The 18,000-nt window shown below is 41.9% G+C and overlaps 1 protein-coding gene across 1 annotated transcript in view; it reads left to right on the top strand.

The window, feature by feature from the left end:
* STRC (stereocilin) overlaps positions 1 to 18,000 on the top strand; it is a 176,421-nt gene that overhangs the window by 93,007 nt on the left and 65,414 nt on the right. The window contains exons 3-5 of the mRNA XM_069766138.1: positions 7,349 to 7,387; positions 11,650 to 11,817; positions 16,939 to 17,082. Coding sequence (XP_069622239.1) covers positions 7,349 to 7,387; positions 11,650 to 11,817; positions 16,939 to 17,082 — 351 coding nt within the window. The remainder of the gene's footprint in view (positions 1 to 7,348; positions 7,388 to 11,649; positions 11,818 to 16,938; positions 17,083 to 18,000) is intronic.

Raw genomic sequence — 18,000 nt, 5'->3', positions numbered from 1 at the left:
AAATATATTGCTTCCTCTGAACCATCTCAACCACCACCTTCCCCAGTCATTGTTAAAGAGAATCTGGAATTCCAGATAGCTAAAATTATCGATTCTTGCTTGGTACGCCATTCTCTTCAATATTTGGTACATTGTAAAGGTTGCGATCCTGAGGAGATAATGTGGGTACCAGCATCTGATGTTCATACAATCAGGTTGGTCCTGTCTTTTCACACGTCACATCCAGATAAACCTGTTTCTGAGAGTCCGGAGGCCCCTCTTAGGAGAGGGGGTACTGTCACGGGGATACCGTGACAGGGAGGGGCCAGTAGACTGCGACTTCTGGTTACACAAACCCATGCACATAGTAGATCTGCTTCACCTTCCTGTTAGTAGTGCAGGTTTTCCTTGCTCTGTTATTGCAAAGGTTAATCAGTTCTGTCTATCTCCTGGAGCTCTTCTCCTGAATTGTATCAGCTGTTCTGTGTTGGCCTCTCCTATCAGGTATACATACTTCTTACACTAGGGATTTTGATGGTTACAACTTCCTGGTTTGATCAGAAATGAGAGTTCTGAATTAGTAGCAGTCAGTTAAGGTACCGTCACACTAGACGATATCGCTAGCGATCCGTGATGTTGCAGCGTCCTCGCTAGCGATATCGTCCAGTGTGACAGGCAGCAGCGATCAGGCCCCTGCTGTGCTGTCGCTGGTTGGGGAAGAAAGTCCAGAACTTTATTTCGTCGCTGGACTCCCCGCAGACATCGCTGAATCGGCGTGTGTGACACCGATTCAGCGATGTCTTCACTGGTAACCAGGGTAAACATCGGGTAACTAAGCGCAGGGCCGCGCTTAGTAACCCGATGTTTACCCTGGTTACCATCCTAAAAGTAAAAAAAACAAACACTACATACTTACCTACAGCCGTCTGTCCTCCAGCGCTGTGCTCTGCTCTCCTCTCCTCCTGTACTGGCTGTGAGCGTCGGTCAGCCGGAAAGCAGAGCGGTGACGTCACCGCTCTGCTTTCCGACTGCTGTGCTCACACAGACAGTACAGGAGGAGAGCAGAGCACAGCGCTGGAGGACAGACGGCTGTAGGTAAGTATGTAGTGTTTGTTTTTTTAACTTTTAGGATGGTAACCAGGGTAAACATCGGGTTACTAAGCGCGGCCCTGCGCTTAGTTACCCGATGTTTACCCTGGTTACCGGCATCGTTGGTCGCTGGAGAGCGGTCTGTGTGACAGCTCTCCAGCGACCAAACAGCGACGCTGCAGCGATCCGGATCATTGTCGGTATCGCTGCAGCGTCGCTAAGTGTGACGGTACCTTTAGTGTAGCTTACAGGAGATATATGTGTGGATTTAATACTGTGTGTTTATCTTAATCCTCTCTCATTTGGTTTATCCCTCCTGCTCTTCCTTTGATTTCCACTCAGTTGTTTGGTACATGTACTTGTATGATTGTAGTTTTCTTTTATCCCTGTCTGTTCCCTTGTCTGTCAGGTTAGTGTTATCCTAAACACTTGCATACTTCCCTGTGTGGGGAAGGCGACAGATCAGTGTGCAGATAGGAGCATAGCAAGTACAAAACCCCAGCATCTCCACCTTCAGGGGTAATCTTGGGTACAGGGATAGCCTGGGGTCCGCCTAACTTGAGGGACAAGGAAGAAGCTCATTGCCATGGAAAATCCTGCTACAGTATTATGACACTAAGATAGTTGGTCAGTCCTACTGAAATTGGTAGGTTAAGCCAACTTTGCTCTTATATGTGTACTTGTACTTGGCTTCATTTACATCACTCTTCATAATTTCCTACACCTTAGTTTGGGGTTACATACAGTGGGGGAAATAAGTATTGATCCCTTGCTGATATTGCAAGTTTGCCCACTGACAAAGACATGAACAGTCTATAATTTTAAGCATAGGTTAATTTTAACATTAAGAGATAGAATATCAAAAATAAAATCCAGAAAATCACATAAAGCATATAAATGTATTTGCATTTTGCAGTGAGAAATAAGCATTTGATCCCTCTGGCAATCAATACTCAATACTTGCACACATTTCAGAAGGAATTTTGGTCCACTCCTTTTTGCAGATCATCTCTAAATCATTACGCTTTTGAGGCTGTCGCTTGGCAACTCGGAGCTTCAACTCCCTCCATAAGTTTTCTATGGGATTAAGGTCTGGAGACTGGCTAGGCCACTCCATGACCTTAATGTGCTTCTTTTTGAGCCATTCTTTTGTTGCCTTGTCTGTATGTTTTGGGTCATTGTCTTGCTGGAAGACCCAGCCATGACCCATTTTTAATGTCCTGGAGGAGGGAAGGAGGTTGTCACTCAGGATTTTACAGTACATGGCTCAATCCATTCTCCCATTGATGCGATGAAGTAGTCCTGTGCCCTTAGCAGAGAAACATCCCCAAAACATAATGTTTACACCTCCATGCTTGACAGTGGGGGTAGTGTTCTTTGGGTCATAGGCATCATTTCTCTTCCTCCAAACACGGCGAGTTGAGTTAATGCCAAAGACCTCAATTGTTGATTCTTCTTCTGACCACAGCACCTTCTCCCAATAGAATCATCCAGGTGTTCATTGGCAAATTTCAGACAGGCCTGCACATGTGCCTTCTTGAGCAGGGGGACCTTCTGGGCACTGCAGGATTTTAAACCTTTACAGTGTAATGTGTTAACAATGGTTTTTTTGGGGACTGTGGTCCCAGCTGCCTTGAGATCATTAACAAGTTCCCCTTGTAGGTTTAGGCTGATCTCTCACCTTCCTCATGATCAAGGATACCCCACAAGGTGAGATTTTGCATGGTGCCTCAGATCGATGTCGATTGACAGTCATTTTGAATTTCTTCTATTTTTTTACTATTGCACCAACAGTTGTCTCCTTCTCACCGAGCGTCTTACTTATGATTTTGTAGCCTATTCCAGCTTTGTGCAGGTCTATGATCTTGTTCCTGACATCCTTATAAAGCTCTTTGGTCTTGCCCATGTTGTGGAGGTTAGAGTCTGACTGATTAATTTAGTATCTGGATAGGAGTCTTTTATAAAGGAGACTACAGTTAAGTCCATATGTATTTGGACAGAGACAACATTTTTCTAATTTTGGTTACAGACATTACCACAATGAATTTTAAACAAAACAATTCAGATGCAGTTGAAGTTCAGACTTTCAGCTTTCATTTGAGGGTATCCACATTAAAATTGGATGAAGGGTTTAGGAGTTTCCGCTCCTTAACATGTGCCACCCTGTTTTTAAAGGGACCAAAAGTAATTGGACAATTGACTCCAAAGCTATTTCATGGACAGGTGTGGGCAATACCTTCGTTATGTCATTCTCAATTAAGCAGATAAAAGGCCTGGAGTTGATTTGAGGTGTGGTGCTTGCATTTGGAAGGTTTTGCTGTGAAGTAAACATGCGGTCAAAGGAACTCTCCATGCAGGAGAAACAAGCCATCCTTAAGCTTCGAAAAAAGAAAAAACCCATCCGAGAAATTGCTACAATATTAGGAGTGGCAAAATCTACAGTTTGGTACATCCTGAAAAAGAAAGAAAGCACTGGTGAACTCATCAATGCAAAAAGAGCTGGGCGCCCACGGAAGACAACAGTGGTGGATGATCGCAGAATAATCTCCATGGTGAAGAGAAACCCCTTCACAACAGCCAACCAAGTGAACAACACTCTCCAGGAGGTAGGCGTATCAATATCCAAATCTACCATAAAGAGAAGACTGCATGAAAGTAAATACAGAGGGTTCACTGCACGGTGCAAGCCACTCATAAGCATCAAGAATAAAAAGGCTAGACTGGACTTTGCTAAAAAAACATCTAAAAAAGCCATCACAGTTCTGGAAGAACATCCTTTGGACAGATGAAACCAAGATCAACCTCTACCAGAATGATGGAAAGAGAAAAGTATGGCAAAAGTGTGGTACAGCTCATGATCCAAAGCATACCACATCATCTGTAAAACACGGCGGAGGCAGTGTGATGGCTTGGGCATGCATGGCTGCCAGTGGCACTGGGTCACTAGTGTTTATTGATGATGTGACACAGGACAGAAGCAGCTGAATGAATTCTGAGGTATTCAGAGCCATACTGTGTGCTCAGACCCAGCCAAATGCAGCAAAACTGATTGGTCGTTATTTCATACTACTGATGGACAATGACCCAAAACATAAAGCCAAAGCAACCCAGGAGTTTATTAAAGCAAAGACGTGGAATATTCTTGAATGGCCAAGTCAGTCACCTGATCTCAACCCAATTGAGCATGCATTTCACTTGTTAAAGACTAAACTTCAGACAGAAAGGCTCACAAACAAACAGCAACTGAAAACCACCGCAGTGAAGGCCTGGCAGAGCATCAAAAAGGAGGAAACACAGCGTCTGGTGATGTCCATGAGTTCAAGACTTTCAGGCAGTCATTGCCAACAAAGGGTTTTCAACCAAGTACTAAAAATGAACAATTTATTTAAAATTATTTAATCTGTCCAATTACTTTTGGTCCCTTTAAAAACAGTGTGGCACATGTTAAGGAGCTGAAACTCCTAAACCCTTCATCCAATTTTAATGTGGATACCCTCAAATGAAAGCTGAAAGTCTGAACTTCAACTGCATCTGAATTGTTTTGTTTAAAATTCTCTTAATGAACTCTTAATGGTTAGTAGGGGATCAAATACTTATTTCTCTCTGCAAAAAGCAAATACATTTATATAATTTGCACTGTGTGCCGAATTATTAGGCAAGTTGTATTTTGCTCACATGATACTTTTTATACATGTTGTCCTACTCCAAGCTGTTCAGGCTTGAAAGCCAACTACCAATTAAGTAAATCAGGTGATGTGCATCTTTGTAATGAGAAGGGGTGTTGTCTAATGACATCAAAACCCTATATAAGGTGTGCTTAATTATTAGGAAACTTCCTTTCATTTGGCAAAATGGGTCAGAAGAGAGATTTGACGGGCTCTGAAAAGTCCAAAATTGTGAGATGTCTTGCAGAGGGATACAGCACTCTTGAAATTGCCAAACTTTTGAAGCGTGATCACCGAACAATCAAGCGTTTCATGGCAAATAGCCAACAGGGTCGCAAGAAGCATGTTGGGCAAAAAAGGCGCAAAATAACTGCCCATGAATTGAGGAAAATCAAGCGTGAAGTTGCCAAGATGCCATTTGCCACCAGTTTTGCCATATTTCAGAGCTGCAACGTTACTGGAGTAACAAAAAGCACAAGGTGTGAGATACTCAGGGACATGGCCAAGGTAAGGAAGGCTGAAAAACGACCACCTTTGAACAAGAAACATAAGATAAAACGTCAAGACTGGGCCAAGAAATATCTTAAGATTGACTTTTCAAAGGTTTTATGGACTGATGAAATGAGAGTGACTCTTGATGGGCCAGATGGATGGGCCAGAGGCTGGATCAGTAAAGGGCAGAGCGCTCCGCTCCGACTCAGATGCCAGCAAGGTGGAGGTGAGGTACTGGTATGGGCTGGTATCATCAAAGATGAACTTGCAGGACATTTTCGGGTTGAGGATGGAGTGAAGCTCAACTCCCAGACCTACTGCCAGTTTCTGGAAGACAACTTTTTCAAGCAGTGGTACAGGAAGAAGTATCTTTCAAGGAAAACATTATTTTCGTGCAGGACAATGCTCCATCCCATGCCTCCAACTACTCCACAGCGTGGCTGGCCAGTAAAGGTCTCAAAGAAGAAAAAATAATGACATGGCTCCCTTGTCCACCTGATCTGAACCCCATAGAGAACCTGTGGTTCCTCATAAAATGTGAGATCTACAGGGAGGGAAAACAGTACACCTCTCGGAACAGTGTCTGGGAGGCTGTGGTGGCTACTGCACGCAATGTTGATCATAAACAGATCAAGCAACTGACAGAATCTATGGATGGAAGGCTGTTGAGTGTCATCATAAAGAAAGGTGGCTATATTGTAGCCAAGTGCTATGTGCTGAGGTACAATTTGCTCATGCAGCGTTCAGTGGTGAGCAGTGGCAGATGGTCCATGGAGTGGTGGTCCAAGGAAGCAGCAGTGTGCATTCATAGGGCAGTCTGACATTTTCCCTACACAGACATCTGAATGAGGCTTTACACTGATTCTGATTGACTGAGCAGAGCAAAGACCCTAGGGGACTGAAAAATAAAGTGAAAAATAAAGTCATATTTTTCTCTTCTCCTCCATTAAATAAGCACTCCTGTTAATATTTGTATTCCCTAAACTATCTAAAATTGTATGTAGTATGGTTTAAGTTAATTTATATATTCATCATTTGTCGTTTTCACCCGGTTCCCAGCAGTTTCACTCCACCTCTCAGTCATGTGACTTGGAAGGCTCACATTGATATTGACTTCCGGCTCACAGATAGAACATAGTGTGATCTGGCTGGTTGGAGTCGCCATCACGTGACTGAGAAGAGGACCGGAGAGGTGCTTGGAACAAGATGAAGACAGCGATCGGTGGGTATGTCAATGCACCTGCACTACATACATGTAACTTTACACAGGTTTAAGGAACGAAAAAAATAACGGGAACGCTTCTTTAAAAATACATGAAGAGAGGATAGGTCGGCACTACTGTTAGCAATTAAGTTAATAGAGTAACATATGCAGATACATCTCATTGATAAGCCAGGCCTAGATGAAGCCCTTGGCAGCGTGATATGGCAGGCGCTCTTTTTACTGTCTGGCTGTATCCTCCGCCCAGTATGTAATAAAGAAATAGTTTTTAGTCACAGGGTGTGAGTGCCACAGTTTTTTCTCTGTTCCAATTCTTTAAAATTAAATTTAAAAAATGAAAATATTTGGTATCGCCACATCTGTGTCCAAAATACCTGAATTGTGGATTTGTTGTGCACCCACCTCACAAAATATGCAATAAAAAGCTGAAAATATAAAAACTTTTGAAAAAAATGTTCTTCCCATTAAAAATGATTTTATTTAATTAGAATATAAATACTTTACATTTTTCCAGTTTTTATTTTTTATGATATATTCCCTTTAAAGAAACAAAAATGTATGGAGTTTGATAAAGTTACTGTACAGGTAGTGAAAAATTTCTGCTGCAGCTATGACCTTAAAATATCTAGTAAATCTTTATCCAAACGTGTTTTGCTATGAAGTTTGGTTTAGATATTGTTAGAGATTTCCCCTACTCTATTGCAAAGACCCACAAAAATTAAAAAGACCTTCACGACAGATAATACGTGTTGTGGACGTGGAAATGTCAGGTATTGTCAGTGATGTGTGATGAATTTTACAGGACACAATTCACTTACTTTGTTCTTCATACATGTAAATGCAGCATAACTTTCCCGCATACGGTAGTTGGGATAACGCTTGTCTTTCTCATTCTTTCCAGGCACTTTCAATACTCAATAACGTTACTTCAAAATCAAATGTAAGTATTTAATGCAGGCAAATGATAATTTTCTACATAAATGTATTTCCAGTGCTAAGCATTTCTATTTCCTCATTTATATCTTCCCCCATCTGCAGGCTCCTTTGACCATCATATATGTGCACATGTGGACCACCAACTAGTCTTAGTAATTGTGTAATTCTTGTAGATTTAAAGGGAAACTACAATTATAAGACATATCCACTGTAATTTTATTCTGGTAATCCAGACTGCCTGACAAAATTTCAGTTTTTTGTTATGTTAGAGAATGCCCAGTAAATGTGAGCTTTATCTTTCTGAACTAAAGTCAACAGGATCTCATTGATGCTGTCACTCATCCAGGGTTAGACTGGACCACCAGAGAACCGGAGAATTTACCATCCGTGAGAAATGGATTGGGTTTTTTTCTCAGGTGTCATTCTACATTCTACATAGTTACATATATCGTTACGCAGTTACAATTGTCTAAAAAAGTGTAAATAATAGACAAAGATAACACAAGCAAACACAAAATGCAGTTTTTAAATGAAGGTCTTTATTAATACGGAAAAAGGAAATCCAAACCTACAGGGTCCTGTGTGAAAAAGTGATTGCACCCTAAACCTAATAATAACTGATTGGGTCACCCTTAGCAGCAACAACTGCAATCAAGCGTTTTCAATAACTGGCAATGAGTCATTTACAACTCTCTGGAGGAATTTTTGCCCATTCATTTTTGCCGAATTGTTGTAATTCAGCCACATTGGAGGGTTTTCGATCATGAACCACCTTTTTAAGGTCATGCCGCAGCTTTTCAATCGGATTAAGGTCATGATTTTGACTAGGCCACTCCAAAATCTTAATTTTGTTTTCCTTAAGCAATTCAGAGGTGGACTTGCTGGTATGTTTTGGATCAGTGTCCTCCTGCATAATCCAAGTGCGCTTCTGCTTGAGATCACGCAGATGGACAGACATTTTCTTGAGGATTTTTTGGTAGACAGCAGAATTCATGGTTCCATTTATCACAGCAAGTCTTCCAGATCCTGAAGCAGCAAAACAGCCCTAGACCATCACACTACCACCACTTTATTTTACAGTTGGTATGATGTTCCTTTTCTGAAATGCTGTGCTACTTCTACACCATATTTAATGGGACATACACCTTCCAAAAAGTTCAACTTTTGTCTCATCAGTACACAGAGTATTCTCCCAAAAGTCTTGGGGATCATCAAGATGTTTTATGGCAAAACTGAGATGAGCCTTTATGTTCTTATTGCTCAGCAGTGGTTTTTGTCTTTGAACTCTTGCCATGCATGCCATTTTTGCCCAGTCTCTTTCTTATGAACCAGCGCTGACCTTAACTGAGGCAAGTGAAGCCTGCAGTTCTTTGGATGTTGTTGTGGAGTCTTATGTGGCCTTTAGGATGATTCGTCGCAGCACTCTTAGGATAATTTTGATGAGCTGGCCACTTCTGGGAATGTTCACTACTGTTCCATGTTTTTGCCATTTGTGGATAATGGCTCTCACTGTGGTTCGCTGGAATCCCAAAGCTTGAGAAATGACTTTATAACCTTTTCCAGACTGATAGATCTCAATTACTTTGTTTCTCATTTGGTCCAGAATTTCTTTGGATTACGGCATGATGTCTAACTTTTGAGGACTTTTGGTCTACCTGACCTATTAAAGTGATTTCTTGATTGAGAACAGGTGTGACAGTAATCCGGCCTGTGTGTGGCTAAAGAATTTGAACTTAGCTCCCCAAAGATGTGATAAACCGCAGTTAATTTATGTTTTGAGGAAAGATTATGTAATCACTTTTTTTACACAGCGCCCTGAAGGTTTGGATTTAATTTTCCCTTAATAATAAAGACATTCATTTAAAAACTGCATTTTGTGTTTACTTGTGTTATCCTTGTCTAAATTTTAAGTTTGTTCAGTGATCTGAAATTTTTTATCCTAAGTCACGTGGCAATGCTTGTTAAAAGATTGATATTGACTTTTAGGCTTGCTGCCTCCAATAAGTCGCATGAGAGTTCAAGTTACCTTCCTCACTGAAGGGTCTATTTGCATATTTAGTTTTCCAGACGAGCCCTGCATGGTCTCCTTACACCAGCTTGACACTCCCAAAGGGAGAAGCGTTCCTCCTTGGATCTCCAGTCAGAGGACTCTCACTTAGCCATATGATATCTCCTGCTTTGCACTGATGGGTGGCAAACACCCCAAAACAGGTGTCTCCAAATGGAGTGTCTGGTTTGAACTTTATTTTAAGTCATCTGACAAGGTCAATATTGCCTTTTAGGATTCCTAACCCCAAAAGGTGACACAAGAATTCTAGTCCTCCTCCTCTCTAAAGAGGATATTTACATATGTAGTTTTCCAGAGGAGCACTGCATGACCTATGAGTCTACTTATGCCGATTTGGCACTCTCCACAAGGAAAACCGTTCCAGCTTAGATTTACATTAAAATGAATAAGAAGCTTAATAATAATAATAATAATAATAATAATAATAATTTTTATTTATATACCACCAACATATTCCACAGCACTTTACAATATAGAGAGGACTTGTACAGACAATAGACATTACAGCTTATTCAAACAATTTGAAGCGTTTATTTCAGGTGAAATTTGAAGCAGAGGTTTCTGCAAAATCCACTTAAAAAGCTCTGTGAATTTATCTTTTCAAGCTACAAATACAAGAAAGGGGAAAGTCAGACATATTTTAGCATATACAGTAGTCATCTTGAATCCCCACAGAGGAACAATTGGATGAAGGTGATCTAAGGTATTTGGATCAAACTTGTGTAGTAAATGTTCATTCTATACATGCCTGGCGAACGAACAAGAAATACATTATCAATCCAGGTAACAGCAGAAAATATGGAATGAGATTGTAAATTCCAGCAGTTCTAGGGTAATTTATGCAGATTATTTGGATTACTATTGATCACAGTGATTGAATCCCCAGTGATCATACACGTATCGCATCTTTTGTGCATCGGTGATAAATGTACTTTATGCACAGTACAGCTGGATGGTAACAAACTTCTGCAGACACAAGATGTCACTAGCGGCACACTATTCAACTATGAAATGACAGTAATATACTGTTGTTGCCAGTATGCACTTATTACTCCTGCCAGAGTATTCATGATTTTAAGCTGGGGGTTGTTTTTTGGCACTTTTTTTAATAAAATATAATGAGAGATATTTTGCAAGCTATGATACTAGTATTTGCTGCTTTTTGTGAAAATTATGCACCCACATCTGTCTTTGGGGCCATTTGTAATCATTTTGATCACATTATCAAGCTATTCTCCCCAGAGAAGCAAAGGAATCCAACATAAAAAAACAATGCATGCTTCTCCATGAAATTGGAGGAATATAGAAGTACATTTCAGGATCTCATACAAGCCTTTGAGTAATCTCTTTTCATCTTAGAGGTTAGCAGAGTTTTAAAACAGTATTCATAGTTTAGAAAATTGGTATAATCAGTCAGGCAGTCTGAAAATAAGTTGTATTGTCTTGCTGAGACAGCTTTTATCTCACATAGAGTACAGCTTGTTGCCAAGAAGACCGACAACCAGATCCTAGCCAACTGTGTGTGTAAATTAAATTACACACTGAGGTTACTCCTGAGATTCCAGACAATTCTCTCCAGAACATTGATTTCTATACATCAGTTAGCTGCTCTCCTTCCTCTCAGCTCCTGACCTGTAATCAGTCATACAAAATCACCAGCACCCAGCAGTTTCCATAGCAGTTTGCTTGATCATTGCTCACTTGAGCCCTGTGCTTGTTCAAATGACCTGATATCTCTTTATGCAATATTGTGATACCAGTGTAGACTTCAGAACAATCACTGACAGACTGGTAATATTTCAAAGTAGCATAAGCTCAGCAGTAGGACAAAGCTACCTAACCAAAACTGTCACTCAAAGAGGATTACCCACCCCAGCAACAAGGAACTGGAGAGAATGGAGATCTGAGTGATGTTTAATATACAAGTTGAGGATAACCCTTTAATACAATCATGTTTATGAGGCCTTAGAATTTATTCTCCACATATCCATAAAATAATATTTGTACCTCTGACGTATATCCTTTATAATATATTAGTGCTATTGAAACACCTACTTCTTACCTATCTGCCTGGATTTTAATTTTCTAAATGCTTTTTTATGCAATGTTGGCACCTTACTATAAACGAGAAATATAATATCATAAATCGATTGTGCACTCTGCTATTCAAGAAATAATTCTATTATATTATTTTGTAGGTTGCAGAGAAGGTGATTTGTGAGCTGCACTCCCTGCTTCCCGTTCTCAGCCCTGAGCACTTGCGCTCTCTCTCTACCTCTCTAATGGCCAAAACTTGTCAGTGTCTACGTCCTTCTTTGCCTCTACTGACTGCTGCTCAGAAAGCAGCTTTAATGCAGTCATTAAGGGTATGATGCTCATTATATATCGTAAATTCTTATAGATAACATACATACAAGTTTTTACATACTGTCATGGCTGAAAGTGTGGGCATCCTTTAAATCAGTGTTTCTCAACTCCAGTCCTCAAGACCCACCAACAGGTCAAGTTTTCAAGATATCCTTAGTATTGCACAGGTGATAATTTCATCACCTGCAAAAGCATTAATTCCATCACCTGGGCAATACTAAGGAATTCTTGAAAACATGACCTGTTGGTGGGTCTTGAGGACTGGAGTTGAGAAACACTGCTTTAAATTGTTCTAGAGAATGAAGTATCTTTCCCAGAAAATTATCGAAATTACATGTTTTGTTATACACATGTTTATTTCCTTTGTGTGTATTGGAGCCACAGACAAAAACAGAAAAAAGGCAGATTGGACATCGTTTCCCACAAAGCCACAAAAATGGGTCAAACAAAATTGTTGGCACCTTTCCAAAATTGCGGGGAAACAACTTTGTTTCAGGCATGTAATGCTCATTCAAACTTGCATGTGGCATGTAACAGATGTGGACAATGTGAAAACCACACCTGAAACCGGATAAAAAGGGGAGAAGATGACTCAGTCTTTGCATTGTGTGTCTGTGTGTGCCACATAAAGCATGGAGAACAGATACAGGAGAAGAGAACTGTCTGAGAAATTAAGAACTAAAATTGTTAAAAAAAAAAATCACCAATCTCAAGTCCATCGCCAGAGATCTTGATATTCCTTTATACACGATGTGCAACATAATCAAAAGGTTTACAACCCATGGCACGGTCATGCTGGTAGATAATGGACCCACTGGCACTACGGGCAGGGCTTACCCTTTGTGGGTGTGTTTAAGCTTCTACATGGTTGTTACTAGAGCCCCTGATGGTGGAGTTAGGCTTGATAGGTAGCCACCAGGCACCACCCCAGGGCAGTCCTCGATACAGCAGCAGCTGACCCCAAGAGTCAGGAATGCAGACACAAGCTCGGAGTCACTGTCAGTACAGGATTCGGAAACATGAATAGAATCCATATTGGAGCCGGATCAGACAGAACGAGATTAGGTTTGGACAGAACAGGATATTCAGATGGGAAGGACTCAGGATTTGGACAAGACGGGTTCTGAAATGCTGGCAAAGGATACAGAAACAGGTTCAGACTAGACAGGTTCAGGACTCAGGATCAGGTTTAGACAGGATAGACTTTGGAACAGGTTCACGTTCAGACAGAACGGGTTCAGGAACAGGGACCTGACAACAGACTAGTGGGTACAAACACTAACTAGAAACTAAAGATGGCTCAAGCACTTTGGGTCAGGGCAGCGGGGTACTCGGTACCGGGCCCTGCGGTTCACAGGGGGATGTCACGGTGGCTGACCCCGTCCGTGGCCCTGGGACATCCGTGTAAAAAGGGGAAAGGTGTTTAAAGGGATAAAGTGTGTGTTCGTGACGCCACCTGTGGTATTCGGTCAGGGTGACCGACGCTGCTTAAAAGGGGTCTGCTGGGGTGATGTTATGGCAGCTAGATAGTATACCTTCCCACAGGTGAAGTATGTCCCCAGGGCTTCCCAGTGTGTAGATGGTGAATGGTGAGAAGCACAGAGAAGAACGAGGACACAAGGTTGCAGTCTCTTTACCTTTACTGAAGACTTCAGCATCCACAGTCCAGGACACCAGATCACAGGGCAGGCAGAGTCCGGCCGGTTTAGAAGCAATTCCAGAGTCCCCTTGTATCCAGAGTCCCCTTGTCCAGGTGGAAATCAGTAGCCTTCCTTTAGCGCTGCAGTGTTGTAGTCCCTTACTGCTAAGCTTCTCATAAGGTCCTCACAACTGTTGTAGATGTTATGTCTCTCTCTGTCCCCTGGATAGGATAGGACAAACCCATTTGACTGGTGGCTTGAGGCGGTTTATAGGGTCTCTATCATGCCCCTGCCTCTAAGGGGTGCCACCGTGCCTCCTGGGTGTAGGGCAGACAGGTAACGTGACATTAGCTGTCCTGCCGGTCTCTGGAGCAAGGCATAAAGATCATTACTCCCTCAGTGTTCCGGCTACCGGGCTTCTGCACCTCAGAAGGAGGCAGCCTGTGCAGGGCTGGTCCCCTTCTGATATCCACTCCTTTGCTACGACTTCCTTGGACGCTTGCTGCAGTACAGTTCTGCCTTCAATGTCTCTTTCTAGGAGCTGCAGCTCTGAGGGCATGCACAGCTCCTTTAACCTTCTTTCCTCCTCAGACTCTGGTCTGGAGCTCACTCTGTCAGCAACTGAACGATGTTCTTTCCTTCCCAGTTTCCTCTTTTTGCCAGGAGCTGCAGACTCCAACATCTGCTCAGCTATTCTCCTATTGTACCTGCTCCGCCTCAGCTGATGTCCCATGACAAGCTCCCTTCTGGTAATCTCTCTCTCTAGCAAATCTTTCTGCTTCCTTCCTCTCTGTTTCTCTGACCGGAACTGAACTGACTTTCCCTACAGACTACCAGTTATATCTATGTGGGGAGTGACCTAATAAATAGGAGCAACAGCTCCCCCTGGTGGTCTGGAGTGTGAAATGTGTTGCATGTTTGTGATACCTGGATGCAGTTGTTCTTCTTTGCCTCCAAATGTAACACCACTCTCCCCTAGAGGAGAATGACATTACTGCAATGACCAGGACCCTGGGGCACTGCAACCTCCCTACAGCAAAAGGGTACCTGATGCCATGTCTCCCAGCTATAGGCTGGGGACATTTCCGGAGTGCGTGCACTGCCGCTTTGTGTGCCCTAAGTGTGTTGCCGTGAGACCAGCACAAGTGTGCAGTCCCTGGGAACCAGAATCCCCAGCAGGAGTCGGAGAAAAAGGAACAACTGAGTGGCCATAGTGGTGAGCATGTCGGCTTCCATGATGGGAGGAGGAGGAGGGATCATGCAGGGACATCGGCTTTACAGCACTATGTCTAATCTCCCTGGACGTGGACCGCAGAGAAAAACTGTTGAAAAGTTGCAAAGCAGGATAGTATAGATGGTATAGATGGTGGATAAGCAGCCTCAATCAAGTTCCAAAGAAATTCAAGCTGTCCTGCAGGTTCAGTGTGCGTCACTTTCAGTACTAACTATCCGTCGACATTTGAATGAAATGAAACTCAATGGCAGGAGACCCAGGAGGACTCAACTGCTGACACAGAGACATAAAAAAGCTAGACTGCAGTTGGAGAAAATGAGACCAAGATTGAGCTTTTTGGTAAAGCACATCATTTTACTGTTTGCTGAAAATGGAATAATGGTCTACAAAGAAAATAACACAGTACCTACAGTCAAATATGGTGAAGGTTCAAATATGTTTTGGGGTTGTTTTCTGCCTTTTCACTGGGTTCATTGACTGTATGCAAGGCACCATAAAATGTCTGGGGTTGTAAACTGTACATTCCCCAGACATGGATAACGGCGTGTGACTGACAGGTATGGGTATATTTTTGGTTTTTTAGTTTTAAATTTTTTTACTGGAGATTGAGGGCTTTGTTTGGACTGGCAGACTAGCAAAGATGGCAGAACTGTGCTTATTTTCTTACTGTGTGGTGTTGTATTAACCCTTTAACAGCCATAGGATTAGTAATAGAGAGATGTCTTGTTGACATCTCTCCATTACCAAGACAGCTTAATGCTACCTTACAATAGGAAGGTGACATTAACCCCTCATTACCCCACTTGCCACCGCTACAGGGCAAGTGGGAAGAACCGGGCAAAGCCCCAGAATTCGCGTATCTAATAGATGCGCCTTTTCTGGGCAGCTGCGGGCTGCTGTTTTTAGGCTGGGGGGCCCATATCCATGGCCCCTTACCAGCCTGAGAATAGCAGCCCACACCTGTGAGTTTTGTCGGGTTGGTTTAAAAATATAGGGGTGACCCCACGTCAGTTCTTTAATTCTTTCTCCCCTGCTTGCCGGCTGAGCAGGGGAGAAGGGATGACAGCCGGCTTCAGCAACACACACAGGGGAACAGCACTTACTGTAGCGCTGCTTCCCCGGTGGCCGTCTGTGTGGTATTGATGTGGCACACGGGCGGCACATGTGTGCCTCACATAGTACACAGACGGACACACGGACACTGATATCTCCGATACAGTTTTTTCCAAAACCGGCCTTAACAGGGTCCATAGTACATGACTGTAGATCAGATCACTAATGTCTACTGTCCCACAACCTATATTTTGCCAATTTCAGGCTTTAATAAACACTGTTGCATATATAATATAATAATGATTATATTTCATATATATTTGCTGAACTTTTTATGCCATCCCCACTGCAGTGACTTTGTACATTTTTCGGAGACATTTTTAAAATGTAACAAGTCATAAATATGGCTAAATTAGGGAAAATGCTGGGGTCCTGCCACTTTTGATGACCTCAAAATAAAAACCATGACAGATAACTTTTATAAATGCTTCAAAACAAGAAAAATGACAAAAACTGTGCCAGTAACAGGTGCAAAACAAATGATAAATTTCCTATATTTGTACAGTTGGCATCATTGTTGCTCTAGCCTTATATAGATTGTCTCAAGTTCTTGAAGTTATCCTTTATCCATAGGAAAGTAAAGAACTTCATGATTGCAAGGGATCCTACTTCTGGGACCCGACAGATCTCGAGTATCGGGGGTTTGAAGAGCCCCGTGTGAATGAAGCAGTTTGTCAATCAAATGCACATGCACTCCATTCATTCTTAATGGCCAAAGACCAGCGGAATGCTGCGCTCGGGGATTTTAAACGGTGCCATTAAAAATGAATGGAGCGGAGGTGTGCATGATCGATGAAGCTCTTCAGAGCTTCGGTTCTGATCTGTAGGTGTCACAGTGGTCAGTTCCATAATGATCAAAAGGCTATCCTCTATACATGTAAATGAGACCTTATGGTGCTAGATAGCAGCAATGCATTTTATTGTTTTGTTGTCCTCCACATGTACCTGTGATAAATATGTGTCCAACACTCTTATTATTTTTGTTTTGTATTAGATTTAGTTACAAAATAGCACAAATAACTACTGTATAACAAAATGTTCTATTGATCGTGGGATATGGCTAGGATGTCACAAATGGTTGCTTCCAATATACTCCAGTATATAAAATAGCTGTTTTATTCTTACTTATATAGGCACATATCCAAGATGTTGAGCTGTGGTCTGAGCAATTTTCCTGTCTTCTTCCCTTTGCACCACTGAAACTGTTACATTTGGACACACAAATATTACTGCGGAACATGAGCCTATATGGAGAAGTTGCCTGGATGCCACAGCAGGTATCTACTGACTAAAGAGTTGTTTTTCACTGTATATCTTGAAAATGGTGATGAGATGCAACATAAAAATTAGAGCAAAATATTGAACTTTTAAAGTGGTTTCAATTTGACATGGTGCTTGTTTGGAAAATAATGTACCGTATTTTTTTCCTAAATTCAAGTGCATTCAAATGGAATGGGAAATATGAAGGACTTAGGGTATGTTCGCACTGGGCGATTTTGCTGTGTTTTTTTGCTGCGTTATTTTATGGTAATTTTCAGCTGCTTTTTACAGTACCAGCAAAGCCTATGAGATTTCAGAAATCTCCTACACACACATTGTTTTTTTGTCATCAGGATTTTGTGCTTTGCAACATTTTTTTGACAGAGAGCATGTCACTTCTTTCAGCGTTTTTGCAGCGTTTTTCACCCATTGTCTTGAATGGATGGAGAAAAAACACTGCAAATACAGTTATATGGAAAAGTTTGGGCACCCCTATTAATCTTAAGCTTAAAGTTTTATAAAAATTGTTTTTTTTGCAACAGCTATTTCAGTTTCATATATCTAATAACTGTTGGACACAGTAATGTTTCTGCCTTGAAATGAGGTTTATTGTACTGTGAGGCAGTGACCGGTGTCATATGCGAGGGTCGCTATGTATCCCCCAGGATGTGCTTAGAAGCATATTAGATCCGCTGGAGTGCCCTGTGCTCACAGCAGGTTGCCTGTGAGACACAGGGAAGAATAAAAGTGAGTGTGAACCGGGTCAAGTTATTTGGCCCAGAAATTATTCAGGAAAACCCGGTATGGGCTTTTATTTTGAAACGGATTGCAGGAAGGTAGTGGGGCCGGTCCGTTTCCTCTAGCCCAGATCTTATAGTGGCCCATGGCCATAGAATCTGGAGGAAAGAAAAAAAAAAACCTGCAAGAGAGTTTGG

Source organism: Ranitomeya imitator, chromosome 4 (genome assembly GCF_032444005.1).
Source record: "Ranitomeya imitator isolate aRanImi1 chromosome 4, aRanImi1.pri, whole genome shotgun sequence".
Lineage (NCBI taxonomy): Eukaryota > Metazoa > Chordata > Amphibia > Anura > Dendrobatidae > Ranitomeya > Ranitomeya imitator.
The sequence above is the reverse complement of the archived record's forward strand: the minus strand, read 5'-3'. Positions and strand labels throughout refer to the sequence as shown.